Consider the following 14,323-nt stretch of genomic DNA (forward strand, 5'->3'; position numbering starts at 1 on the left):
ATATATGTACAAGTAAAATAAATAAATAAATAGAGTAATAAATATATACAAACATATATACATATATACACATCATTAGGTTCACGCAAGGCCTGAGCTCTGAACGGGTCAGGCCGAAGCTGAACTAGGCTGGGCAATTTAGGTCTAGGCAAGGCTCTAAGCAGGAAAACGTGATGTTGATACTTGGCCAAATTACAGAATCAGTCAATGGTATTTATTGACTGTTTTCTATATGTAGCACAGTGTAGTAAGCTAGCTCCTTATGGACAGGGAGCATGTCTACCAGCTCTGTTATACTGTACTTTCCCAAACTTAGTACAGTGCTCTGCAATCAATCAATCAATAATATTTATTGCGCACTTACTGTGTGCAGAGCACTGTACTAAGTGCTTGGAAAGTACAAGTCGGCAACACATAGAGACAGTCCCTACCCAACAGCGGGCTCACAGTCTAGAAGGGGGAGACAGAGAACAAAACCAAACATACTAACAAAATAAAATAAATAGAACAGATTTGTACAAGATAGAGTAATAAATATGTACAAACATATATACATATATACAGCACACAGCAAGCACTCAATAAACATGATTGACTGATCGATTGCTTGGGAGAGTATAATCCAAGAGAGTTGGTACACAAATCTCTGCCCCCAAGGAGCTTACATTATAGTGGATACATAAAAAGTTAAAAATCTACCCCTATATAAACACCCTGGATATATCTCCCCCTCTGGATCATAAGCTCCTGTGGGCAGGGGATGTGTCTACCAACTCTGCTCATTCATTCATTCAATCGTATTTATTGAGTGCTTACTGTGTGCGGAGCACTGTACTAAGCACTTGGGAAGTACAAGTTGGCAACATATAGAGATGGTCCCTACCCAACAACGGGCTCACAGTCTAGAAGGGGGAGACAGACAACAAAACAAAACATGTGGACAGGTGTCAAGTCGTCAGAACAAAACTATTCTAAGCTCCTGAGAGCTTAGCTCATTGCTCTAAACACAGTAAGCGTTCAAAAAATGCGACTGAGGATGATGAGAAGAGAGAGATTTACAAAGGCTCTTTGAGCAGCACGCTCTCCTGTCCAAAATAAAGGTGGGCCAAGAACATTCTCTATGGCAAACTGCAACTCACACCTTCAAGAATCTACAAATCTGAAACAGTTCAGAAGGCAGGGTATTATGAGCATAAGATACCCATATAAATCAGATCAGGCAAGCTTTAATGCACTCTTAAAATTAACTGTAGGAAACTCGGCATCTGTTGTAAATTTGAGGTTTGTTACAGAGTCTGATGAAATATTTTTTTATAAATGGACTGGCTTAAATTTGAACTTGTGACTTGGAAACCGGGTGTAAGGCTCTACAAGGGTAACCATGATAAATAGAAAACACGTCTGTCTGAGACTGGAGGTAGTTAGTAAGGTGATGCAAGAACCAATGCATATTCCATCTTAATTTCTCTTAATGGTGTCTCGGGGTTATTCACAACATTGTTAAGGCCTGTAAATACCAACAAGAACTGTAACAAAAGGAATTAAGAAAACAATGGCAAGAATCAATAGACACAAAAAGAACTTTTGGCAGAAGACTGAAAATCCTAAGTGAAAGAGAAAAATCAAGACACAGGCCACATGATAATAGACTTATTAGATCATTGAAATGCAAAAACTATATGCACGAGTCCCCCCAAAATAATAATCACTGTGGTATTTGTTAAGTGCTTACTATAATAATAATAATGATGGTATTTGTTAAGCACTTACTATGTGCCAAGCACTGTTTTAAGAGCTGGGGTAGATACAAGCTAATCGGGTCAAACCCAGTCCCTGTCCCACATGGGGCTCCCAGTCTTAATCCCCATTTTACGGATGAGATAACTGATGCTCAGAGAAGTGAGGTGACTTACCCAAGGTCACACAACTATGTGCCAAACAGTATAGTTAGTGTTGGACAGATCCAAGATAATCAGATCAGACACAGTCCCTGCCCCACATGGGGTGAACAGTTTAAGGGGAAAAAAAAGGTATCTAATTCCCATTTTAGAGATGAGGAAACTGAGGCTGCCCAAAATTGACCTGCCCAAAAGAGACTGCTTCTGACAGTTTCAAAATGGAACGGCTTCAGCAATGTGAAAGGGACAGTTTCAATGTGAGGGAAACTCTCCTGGCCTAATGGTTTGAGTTTGAAGCACCGAGGCTCCATAAACACTGTAGTTTTCTAGATTATCTACAGTTTATGAAAAGTCAGGGAATGTACTTTCTCAGGGAACAAGGGGACTCTGACTCTATGGCATGGTTTATTTTAAGAAGGATATGGAGAAAGTTGAACACCAGAGAAAAACACCTGTGGCTAGAAAACACTGTTGAGATTGTGATTAGGCAAAAAATGCAATTTCCTGAAAAGCAGCATAGCCTAGTAGAAAAAGCATGGATCTGGGGATCAGAGCACCTGGGTTCTGATTCTGGCTCCGCCACTTGTATGCTGTTTGACCTTGGGCAAGTAACTTCTCTGTGCCTCAGTTGCCTCATCCGTACAATGGGGATTGTGACCGTGAACCCCATATGGGACATGAACTGTGTCCGACCTGATTATTTTTTTTTATCTACCCCAGAGCTTAGTACAGTGTCTGGCACATAGTTAGTGCTTAACAAATACCATTTAAAATAAATAAATAAAACCTAGCCTGGGTGCAAACCAGAAAGCACTGTCCAGATAAATAATGCCTGGAAATCAACACAGAAGAGAAGTTCAGGAAAGAGTTTTACCAGCAGTGACTGAGCAGGAAAAGGGGCAATGGATAGCATCAATAATAACAATTCACAATATAATAAATAATAATAATAATTAATTAGTATGGTACTCATCAAATGCTACTTCACACAGGTGAGTACTGGGCATTGGTGGGTAGACTAATGTGATTTGGGTGGGTCCAGTTTAAAGATACAACTTTTTGTTTTAAACCTATTGCATTCCAGGAAGAACCATCTCCTTTCAAACTAATGGCACACAACTTAGACTTGCTGTTTCCAACGTAATTCCCTCTACAATGGAGAAGTTTTTCCCCTCAGAATTATTATTATTGCTGTTAATAATCATATTTATTGAGCACTTACTGTGTGCAAAGCACTGTACTAAGTGATTGGGAGAGTACAATATAATATCAAGCACATTCCTTGTTCAAAATGTGCTCACAGTCTAGACTTAAATCCCTGACATAAATATCCAGGTCTTTCAAATAATTTAATTCTCTTCTTCACTCAATGACTCTCATATTCTAATCCCTCCCCTCCATTGCTCACGTCTTTGAGCTCTGCTCCCTATGTTTTCATCCCAAATAACAGACTGCATTGAATTACAGATTGAAGGGACAAGAACTGCCCTCTCCAAATCGTATCCTGTAGTAGAAAATACATTAGCCCTTATTATACTTTGCTAACCATCAATCACTATTGCTTTCTTCAGTGAAATACTTTCAATCCTCCAAGTATCAAGATAACCGAGATGTCTTACTTCCATCTGGACATTATTACTTATGAAAAATTCAGTGAGATCACCATCAATAACCTCACCATGTAAACCTGAGCATTACTATTCTGCTTCCTTCAAGGGGCAAGGAGTCGAGAGAGGTTTTCAACCTCTTACACAGATGTCGGTTAGCAAACTCATGCATTAGACTCAACCATATGTATTTCGTTACTAAAAAAAAAATCAATAAATGGCACTGAATGAAGCAACACGTTTAAGAAGACTAGCTGCTCCAGTTTTGCTCATATATCACATCTGGACTCATCCATTTTGCTAGACCTTTCAATTAAGTTGCTCAGTAATATTAAGGAAAACAAAGCAAATCTCCATCTAGTCTCTATTTCCTTCTTTGCTGAAGCCGTTTGCATTTCATTGAATCCTTGCTTTTCCTTCCTGACAATCTACAATTGTCTGTCTACTAAGGAAAATTACATATTTGAAGCTAGGCCTGTTGAGCACTGAAAGGAATTTCAGAATCATTAGGACCACTAACGAATTAATTTAGCAGCTCATATTAGCAGGTGAGTGACAGTGGTAATGTCACTGCAGGATTCTCTCTTGTGGATTTGGGAAGAACATTAAAAATGCTGGTAAAATGCTTTGCAAGGCTGAGAACCAAACCCATATAGTAAACCATACTGATTTCCCAATTATAAATTGAACTTATTCTGTGTCTGTGACCTGATTAGATTGTAATCTCTGGGCGGGCAAGGTCTGTGTCCTTTTCCTCAATTGTTCTTTCCAAAGAGCCACTTGACACACTGTAAGCGCTCAATAAATACTAATCATATCGTGGCACAAATCCAGCCTTATCCCCTCTCTTATACTCGGGTCAATCACCTCGATAGTATTGTTCTCTCCAAAGCACTTAGTACAATGCTCTGCACACAGCAAGTCCTCAATAAATACCACTGACTGCATCTTCCTCACTTCAGTGGGGTGCTTATCATCTGTCAGTGAATCACCTCCACCAAGTGTTGGCATCACCGCCACTGACCGTAGTTGGTAATAATAATAATAATAATAATAGTGTTTATTAAGCACTTACTATGTGCCAAACACTGTTCTAAGCGCTGGGGTAGTTACAAGGTAATCAGGTTGTCCCAAGTGGGGCTCACAGTCTTAATCCCCATTTTACAGATGAAGTTAAGTGGTTTGCCCAAGGTTATACAGCTGACAAAAGGCTGGCAAGCATGCCCATCTCTCCGGGCCTGACCCCAACCCTACTGGCCTAGGAAGCTCAGAACTTTGACAATCTAGCTAGCTGGTCCTCACTTCTCCACAGGGCACTCCTCTAATATCAACCGAATCACGAGGCCTCGCCCTTGCCTGTCTCGTCACTGACCCCACGCTCACGACCTCCCTGCTGCCTCAAATTTCTTCCCCCTACTTAACCGACAGCCCAGCACTGACCCCATCTTCAAAGCCCCACTAAAATCATAACTCCACCAAGGTGCCTGAAATCAGCTCCTCTAGCCACAGTATCCTACTCAGGTTTGAATCGGTGTCTTTTAGTGTTTTGTTTCATCTCTCCTTATGTATCAGTTGCCCCTCTCCCCCTTTTAATTTTTAGATTGTGAAGTCTACAAGAGACAGGGACTGCGTAATTTCCACCTGTTGATCTTTGCCAGCGCTTAGTACAGAGCTCCGTACCCAGTCAATGTTAAATAAATATTACTACTACTGCTTCCCTAACCTCTTATTTCCCCACCTTATTCTTCCCCCTTAATGTCTCACCTAGGCATTTAAATCCTTACCACCTAAACCTTTAGGTACTCACCCCAACCCCTTTCCCCACAGTGCTTATGAAGCTGTACTCATACTTGGTAGTTTATCTTAACTAGAATTTATTTTAGGGTTCGTCCCCGAGCTACACTGTAAGCTCCTCGAAGGCAGGGAACCTGTCAACTAATTCTGCTTTAACTCTCCTAAGCACTTATTAGAGTGCTCTTTGTAGATTAAGGGCTCAGTAAATACCCTTGATTGTATATGGCAAGTCATTCTCGTACACCTGTTCTCCCTGTGTCCACCTGATTAACCTGTATCTACCCTAAGGTCTCACAGTAGTACATGAGACATAGCAAGCGCTTTAATGAATACCATAATAAATAATCAAATATAATGGAATTGAATGAGCTGTCACAATTCAATTGGGTCACCTTCCCCAGGCCCTGTGACCCATTCCAGCTGAATCTGCCTGGACCTTTTGGTGTTGCTGTGGTCTGCAAGACTACATACAGAGATCGTACCACCATCAATCAATATTATTTATTGAGAGCTTACTGTGTGCAGAGCCCTGGAGTAAGCATTTAGGAGAGTACAAGGTAACAGACTAGGTAGACACATTCCCTGCTCACAGCGACCTTACAGTCTTTTGATGTGCTGCTCCTGCAGGAGAGGGAAGACAGGAGATGAACCTAACTACCACATCTCCAAGAGTCTGCTAACGAGACCTTGCCTGGCATTACCCAGCAGTGTCCGCTGCCTTTGACTGGCAGGGTCCAAACTTTGTCCAGGACTTCATTCACTGTGCATCTGAGAAGCCTCAGAGAGACTGACCCTCATTACCAACACACTGGAGACATTAGCCTAAGTGCCTTGTGGTTTCTTTGGATGGAGTCCTTCAGAATGACCCTATCACCTAATGGGTAAAGCACAGGGATGTTTTTAAGGTGAATGTCTGAGTTCTGCAGCATTCACCATCTGGGAGAAAGGTATGGCATAAATGTGTGACTGTTACAGTAACTCAGATTGCAAAAAGGGCTTAAGCCCCCAGTAGTATATAAGAATGGACAGCATATCACTTCTCCTCTTCAAATAAGATAATGACTTTAAAACTGTCATTCAAAAGAGGACAAAAAATTCACTCACAGATTTCACCAAAGAGGTATTTATGACCTAATGCCATGGGGTGGAAATGGACAAACTAAGCAAAGAGTCTAACAGGTGATTTTGAAATGTCTGGAAGAGTACAAGAGAGTTGGTAGACATGATCCCTGCCCTCAAGGAACTTACACTCTAGTGAGGGACACTTAAGGCTAGAAAATGAAAAAAGAAGGAAAACAAGAAGTGATTACAAGGAATGAAAAAGGAAAAAACTACTCTGGAATAATGTTCTGGACAAGGAAAATATCAGGCAGGACATAAGATATGCAATGGAAGAGGAAGCTGACTAGAAAAAATGATTTCAGAGTTACTGCAGAACAAGGAGAGGGCTTAAAGAAGTAGAAAGGTAGGAAGAGCAGGGGAAGAATGAGACGTAAGACTAAAAAGAGAAATTGTAATGAGGGAGAATAAAAATCAGAAATTTCATTGCTCTTAAAAATCAGCAAAGACTTTTATTTTTTTTTAACAGATTACTTGACCCTAAATTAGAAAGTACTCTTTCCCAAGATGCTATTTTGTTTTATTCCACTATACTTTCATATAGACTCTCTTCTCTAACCACTCTGATCCCACCCCAGATTCTGATCAGAGGCCCATCCCTCCTGCTGCCTCACCTGAAAGCAGCAAGAGTTAACAACGGCCTTGGCTCTCCTCCCACATCAATGGCTTTTCTACTGAACAATTTAATCGCCCTCCCCTCCCCACCCCAACCTTTCCCACAAGTCCCTCTGAGCACCGTACCTGACCGATAGCGCTCATCCCGTGAACCTGAGGACCTGCGGCGGTGGTAGCGGGAAGAAGAGGATGGGGTAACCGGCGTTCGACGTTCCTGCGGCAAGGCCTGGTCGACCCCTAGGTCAAGAGAAAGGAAATCATTGCACAGGTCAGTTACAAGGAACATTATAGGTTACACTGATCAGGTCTCCCCACTCTCCTGTTTTGTACGCTTAGTACAGTGCCCGCATCCAGTAAGTGCTCAGTAAATACCACCGATTGATTTGCTTGATCGACGAGCGCTCTTACATTTGCTGGGTTTCTGTGGAGGTAGTCCAAACATGGCTGGTCCTCACTGGCACACTCCAATTGATTTCCGTTCCCAACCACATAGCGTGTGCGGAGGCTGGAAAGGGAAGTTGGGGCCCACAGCAGCAGGAGAACATGAGCAAGTCACGCATAAGGTAAATGAAGAGGAAAATGCACGGCTTGGAAGACCCATGGCCCCCTGGGGGACTCTCCTTCTGGCATCAGTGTAATGAACCCCAAGCACTACCCACTCAGACCCCTTGCTCTCAACTCTTGGGGTGCACACGGATGGGGCGAAGAGCAAGTGCCCCAATCAACGGCACTTATTGAGCACTGTGTGTGGGCAGGGCATTGTACTAAGTGCTTGAATGGGTTCAATGGAGTAAGTAGAAATGATCTCCGCCCTCAAGGAGCTTACAAACTAGAGGAGCGGCTCACCAGAACAAAGATAACAAGACTGAGACCCGTGGGAAAGAAGGGACTGTAGTGATGAAGATTATAGTTCTGGCCCCTAGCATGCTTTTGTCCCTACTGGTACTGGTCCTGATCCCGCTAGGGCATGGGTGCAGCCCACTGGATTTACGCCCTAAATCCATTTAAAGCTCAAGCAAAGAAGCAGGTGGAACTTTCAAGGTCAAAACGCAGGAAAGAGCAGGGATAAATCCTCCTTTATAAACAGGCAACTCCTTCTGGGGTATCAGAACTGGGCACAAGTGAGGAATGCCTCATACTAAAACTCAGCAGCTGAAAAATACAGGCAGCCTTCTTGACAGAAATTTAAATGTCAATCAATCTGCTGTTTCACTGGTTACCCCTGGAGGTCAGGACCCATTACTCTGTTGCATAGATTGCTTTGGCTGGAGAGAATCTTGAGGCTCAGTTCACATCAGTGGGTTTTTGAGAAATGGACACTATTTAAGACCCTTGAGAGCTGAAAGGGACATAGCTACTACTGCATTTGTAACAAATGGGCTGAAATATCAAACCTTTTCTTTGAAAACAGTGCCTCACTACCTCTATCATTCAATTAATCCATAGTATTTATTGAGTACTTACTGTGTGGAGAGCCCTGTACTAAGTGCTTGGAAGAGTCTCTATGCTCTGAGGTGACGCATTTCTGTCAGTCATTTATCACAACCGTGTTTTTTTTTAATTTCCTGTAAGTTCACTTGCAACCATAGGAACCCTCTGATATACTTGGTTCAATGACCCTGAGCAAAAGTTTTCTATTCAAGGCTCCTTCCTGAGCTTACGGATGACCTCCTTTTAAGTTACACACCACTGGCCAGAATCTGCCAGTCACATTCATGACAGCACATTCGCTGACAGTCCACTGGCAAGACCATGGCTCCCGTGGCACTCCCTGTGGTGCTGTTTTGAATTTTACAACTCTCAATATTTTACACTTTTCTAATTCTCGTATTTTCATTTGCCGTGCGGACGGAAGAGAATTCACTCCATTTTACTGACAATACCAAGTGCAGAAAGGGCTACCATTTTGAAGCTGGGGGTGTTGGTGTGGAATCCATCAGTTCAAGAGAAACCACAGATTAGAGAAAAGAAGGGACAAGCATATGTACCACCTTGTAGCCCTTAAGTACATATCTTACATACACTATTAATTTAGCATTAACTCATGTATATAGTGACACTTCCTAATTCCTTCTATCTATATATAAGCTTAGTGCCACTGTGCCCATTAACTTGTAAGTACCTTGAGGGAAGGGATGATATCCACTAATTCTACTGTATTGCCCCATGGGTTTAGTACATGCAGTGCTTTATACATAGCTGTCATTCAGTAAATACCAGCTACTCTACAAATAAGTGTATCACGAAAGACAATGACGGAAGCAGCATGCCCAATAGAAGAAGTGCCTCTGCACTGTAAGCTCATTGTGGGCAGGGAACATGCCTACCAACTCTGTTGCATTGGTCTCTCCCAACATCTTAGTACAGTGTTCTGCACAAAGTGCTCAATAAATACAAATTGATTGATTGATTAAAGAGCACAGTCTGGGGAGTCGGAGGACTTGAGTTCTAATCCCAATTCTGCCAGTTGCCTGCTTCTGACCTTGAGCAAGTCACTTAATTGCTCTGTGCCTCACTTTCCTCAACTGTAAAATGGGGATTCAAAGCCTGTTTGCCCTCTGCTTAGACCATGAGCCCCATGTGGGACGGGGACTATATCCAACATGATTAACTTGTATCTACCCCTGTGATTAGGCTAATACTTGACCCATAGTAAGTGTTTGATAAATCCATAAACCATGATAAAACAGCTTTTATTAACAAGCATCTACAAAACTGAACAGGGGGAATCCTTTCATGGTAGAATGCTGAGATGCCCTATAAAAAAAGTCATTGGCTCATTAAGGCCTCAAGATCTACAGCTACATTCAATTTTTTGAACCACAACTCAAAACCAGAAAATTAAAGAGAACTCAGGAGAGCCAAAAGAGGATAAAATATTTGGAAAGCAGAAGCTATGTAAGAAAAGTTAAAAGAAATACACTTGGCCAGTCTGGGGGTAAGATGCCCTCAAAGAGCAGTGGTAATTGCTCTCGAATACAGATAAGATGGTAGGACGACACTTCAATTATTCTGCCAGTGCAAGAGATCAAACCAAAAAGCAAGAGATTTTATGTTTCTGCAGGGAAAACACTGGACACATATTTGGAAAAGGTTTTACTGTCAAACAAGTTACCAATAGCCCCTGCCAAATTTCCATCATTGGAGATATTAAATACCAAACTATCAATCATATTTATTGAGTGCTTACTTTGTGCAGAGCATTGTACTAACTGCTTGGGGGAGTGAAATATAGCACAGTTGATAGACACATTCCCTGCTGTAATGAGATTAGAGTCTAAAGGGAGACAGACATTAATATAAATTAATTTTGGATACGAACATAAGTGCTGTGGGGCTGAGGGAGGGATGAAGGAAGGATGCAAGGGCGAAGTAGAAGGGAGTGGGAGAAGAGGAAATTAGGGTTTAGTCAGGAAGGCCTCTCGGAGGAGATATGATTTTAATATGATTTTGAATGTGGGGAGAGAGACTGTCTGATATGAAATGGGCAGGTGTTCCAAGCCAGAGGCTGAACGTAGGTGAGAGGTCAGTAGGGAGTCAGAGGTCGTGGGTTCTAATCCCAGCTCCACCACTTGTCTGCTGTGTGATCTTGGGGAGGCCGCTTAACTTCTCTCTGCCTCAGTTACCTCACCTGTAAAATGGGGATGAAGCCTGTGAGCCCCCCCTGGGACAACCTGATTACCTTGTATCTACCCTAGCGCTCAGAACAGTGCTCGGCACATAGTAAGCACTTAAATACCATCATTATTATGAGAGCAGTGTGGCTTAGTGGAAAGAACCCAGGCTTGGGAGTCAGAGGTTGTGGGTTCTAATCCCAGCTCTGCCACTTGTCAGCTGTGTGACTTTGGGAAAGTCACTTAACTTCCCTGTGCCTCAGCTACTTCACCTGTAAAATGGGGATTAAGTCTGTGAGCCCCACGTGGGACAACCCGATTACACTGTATCTACCTCAGTGCTTAGAACAGTGCTTGGCACATAGTAAGCGCTTAACAAATACCAACGTAACTATTATTACCATTATTATTATGCCCAGTTTCAGGGTGTTGACTCAGGTGGCTGAGAACAGGAATCTCAAAAAGAGGGTCACGATCACTCCCACCTTCCACTAAGCCATACTTCCGCCTCGGTCCACCACTTGCCTAAAAATAACAACAACAATTGTGGCATTTGTTATGCACTTACTTTGCACCAAACACATAGTAAGAAGCGCTGGGATAGGTACAAGATAATCGGGTTGGACACAGTCCCTATCCCACATAGGGCTCATAATCTTAATCCCCATTTTACATATGAGGCAACTGAGTCACAGAGAAGTGAAATGACTTGCCTAAGGTCACCCAGCGGCGGAGCCAGGATTAGAACCTCGGTCCTCCTGACTCTCAGGCTTGCGCTCTTCCCACTAGGTCATGGTGCTTCTCCACCTTGTGCAAGCCACTTAACTCTTCCGTCTCAGTTTGCTAATTTGTAAAAATGGGATAAAATACTGGTTTTCTTTCCCTTCAACACTGTGATTCCAATGCGGGGCAGGTTCTGATGTATGTCGCATCTCCCCCAGTGCTTGCACGTAATAAAATGCCATTATTAATTCCTCTCTCAAGTGCCTCGTTTAATTCTCCACACACATCACATACACAGGCGCTCGATAAATGAAAAGTTACCCTGCTGCTATTTTGGTCACCACCTGACTCTCACCCTCTTTCCCTTCCTCTGTCGGGTTCGTGTGCTGCTACTGCCCCTCACCCAGCTTCCCTGACTGCCAGCATCAGTGTCACTAAGTGTTTACCATCCAACAGCATCTTGCCTCATTTAGGTGATCAAATCTGGGTTAATGATCCTGTTCCCTTAAGTATCAGGAAGTACTTCACTAACATGCCAATTTGCCCCAGAAAACTTCACTCATCACCCCAGAAGCAGTGTGGTCTAGTGGTTAGAACATGGGCTTGGGAGTCAGAAGGTCATGGGTTCTAATCCTGGTTCTGCCGTTTCTCTGCTGTGTGACCTGGCCAAGTCACTTCACTTCTCTGGGCCTCAATGGCCTCATCTGTAAAATGTGAGGCCCATATGGGATAGGGACTCTGCTCAATCTGATTTGCTTGTATCCAACCCGATGCTTAGTACAGTCCTGGAATATAGTAAGTGCTTAACAAATACTATCATTATTATTATTATTATTGTCTTCCGCACCTAAGGCCTCATAAGTATACTTCCTGCCAAAGTGTTGAAGTAAAGCCAGCTTTCTTGAGATTCAGTTCAATAAATTCTCTTGCTATTTGAGGTCACCCAGATGAGGGAAGCCACAGAGCAGCTTGGTTCCGCCCCACCGAGATCGTCCTCTAGAAGGATTTTGAAAATCTGCAGAGTCCGTCGCGTCACTATCAGCAGGGAGAACCATTCCTCGTGACACAGCAGTGGGAGAGATGCCATTTCCCCATCTGGGCCTGTTCCGCTGTGGCACTAATACCTGTTTATAAGCAGGATTGTGTTGATATTTCCTGTAGCCGTTTGTTCTGGGAGGATTTCGGGTTGAGTCACAGACTGACGTGTTCCAAATTACTTCCAATTACCTACTAAAATATTTCTTCTCCCCGTTTCACGGTTTAACCTTGCATCTTATTTTACATTGACTTGTGAATAAATAAAATATATTTACAAGTCACCAGGGTAAACATACCACTGAACATTTCCTTTAACTGCAGAGAAGAGTTTCAAAAGGGAGAGCTAAATGGGAGGTAGGACTGCATAAACAGATCAAAACTCACTAATCCCATATTACGGGGAAGGACAGAAAGCAACTGCCCTTTAAGCCTGCAACGAGGACTCCGTAAATGGAAGCCAGAGATGAAGATCAGAGGGTGGTATCTGAATCTGCAGAAACTGATATGTTTTCTCATCTCAGATGTTAGGTGCAGTTAGTTTAGATCACCTCTGAAATGACTGAGATGCTCTTAATCTACCTCTGACTGTCAAAGGAAATCTCTATATAAAATCTGGCAGTGAGCATTTGGAATTCATTACAGGTGATAGGCACGAGGGGAAATTCATGACGGAGGGCTGATATGAGTGAGGAAAGCTGGGAGGCTCAAGAAGAGTTTCAATGGATTTATGGCTCCTGTATTATTGGAAGGTTATTACGAGGGAAAGGCTAGGTTTGATTTAGGATGCAGATGGATGGATGCCAAGGACACCAACATCGAGTTGCTTACTGCAAACAACTTTTGGGAGACGAAGGTCAGGAATGGAATACAGGACTGAATGAATCACCGATCCATCCCAGAATGGGCACTTCCTAGGTTTTATACACAAACAATTGTTTCGGAGCGGATTTAGCGGAATTGATAAGGGCGGTAAGGACTATATGGCTCTGAATAAACCCGGCCAGCGAAAACTTCCTTTCATTTTGAAAAATGTCCTCAAATCCTCTAAGGTAAAAGTTCTGAAGTTTATAACAGAGCAATGAGGAGGTCTTGTGAAATGCTCAATCTGAAGGTACAAAATCTCTCCACCTCCCTCATCACCAAGCTCATCAGACCCAGTGGTTGCGGAGAAGAAAAACAGAAGCCAGATGATTTGTGTATGACAAAATATAAGACCTAAGGAATTGAGGTGGCTATCCAAACACATAGATTTCACTCCTAAAATGGTCAGATGATTACAAGCCCTTCAGAAAGGCATCCTTCCCCATCCCATTCACCTTAAGCATTGCCAAGCTTCGATGAAATACTACTTCTTGGATACTGAATTCTGAAATCTCTCCTCGCGAGTAGACGCTGTGGAGGATGGTCTCATCATCAACCACTTCAGACTCTCACAAGGCAGTACTTTCCAGAGGAAGTCTTGGCTGAAAGCCTGTGATCCTAAAGTTGGTAATATCATTCAATTCAGGAATTTTAATACTGGGTTTGCAAAAAACACTGTTTGACTTGCTGAGATTTGTTGAGGAAAAAAAGGATTATTCTAAAGTCCTTGACACTTTAGAAATGAGAGCAGTGATCAGCAGGCAGCTAACACCGACATGGATCTTCAGACAGTAAGCAGCGATAAACGCTATTTACCAGAATACTCTTGCCTTATAACTCACCTGAAGAGAAATCAAAATTAAATGATGGTATTCAGAGAAAACAAAGTGATGGGAAATTTCCTGATGTAGCATAAAGGTAACCTGCGAGATGTCATCATTTAGGATTTTACCTAAAAGAATCACAAAGCTCATAGGTTTGAATTAAGTGCGAGGATACAGGAAGAGTGTAACGTATTCCCTGAACCAACTAATTGAGGGCAAACTTGCTTCCC

General features: G+C 42.6%; 1 protein-coding gene across 4 annotated transcripts in view; it reads right to left on the reverse strand.

Annotated features, from left to right (window-relative positions):
* DIP2C (disco interacting protein 2 homolog C) overlaps window positions 1-14,323 on the reverse strand; it is a 421,221-nt gene that overhangs the window by 150,708 nt on the left and 256,190 nt on the right. For all 4 annotated transcript variants that reach the window (XM_038755482.1, XM_038755481.1, XM_038755480.1 and 1 more), the window contains one exon: window positions 7,160-7,270. In XM_038755482.1, the coding sequence (XP_038611410.1) occupies window positions 7,160-7,270 (111 nt within the window). The remainder of the gene's footprint in view (window positions 1-7,159; window positions 7,271-14,323) is intronic.

This window comes from Tachyglossus aculeatus, chromosome 13, assembly GCF_015852505.1.
Source record: "Tachyglossus aculeatus isolate mTacAcu1 chromosome 13, mTacAcu1.pri, whole genome shotgun sequence".
Lineage (NCBI taxonomy): Eukaryota > Metazoa > Chordata > Mammalia > Monotremata > Tachyglossidae > Tachyglossus > Tachyglossus aculeatus.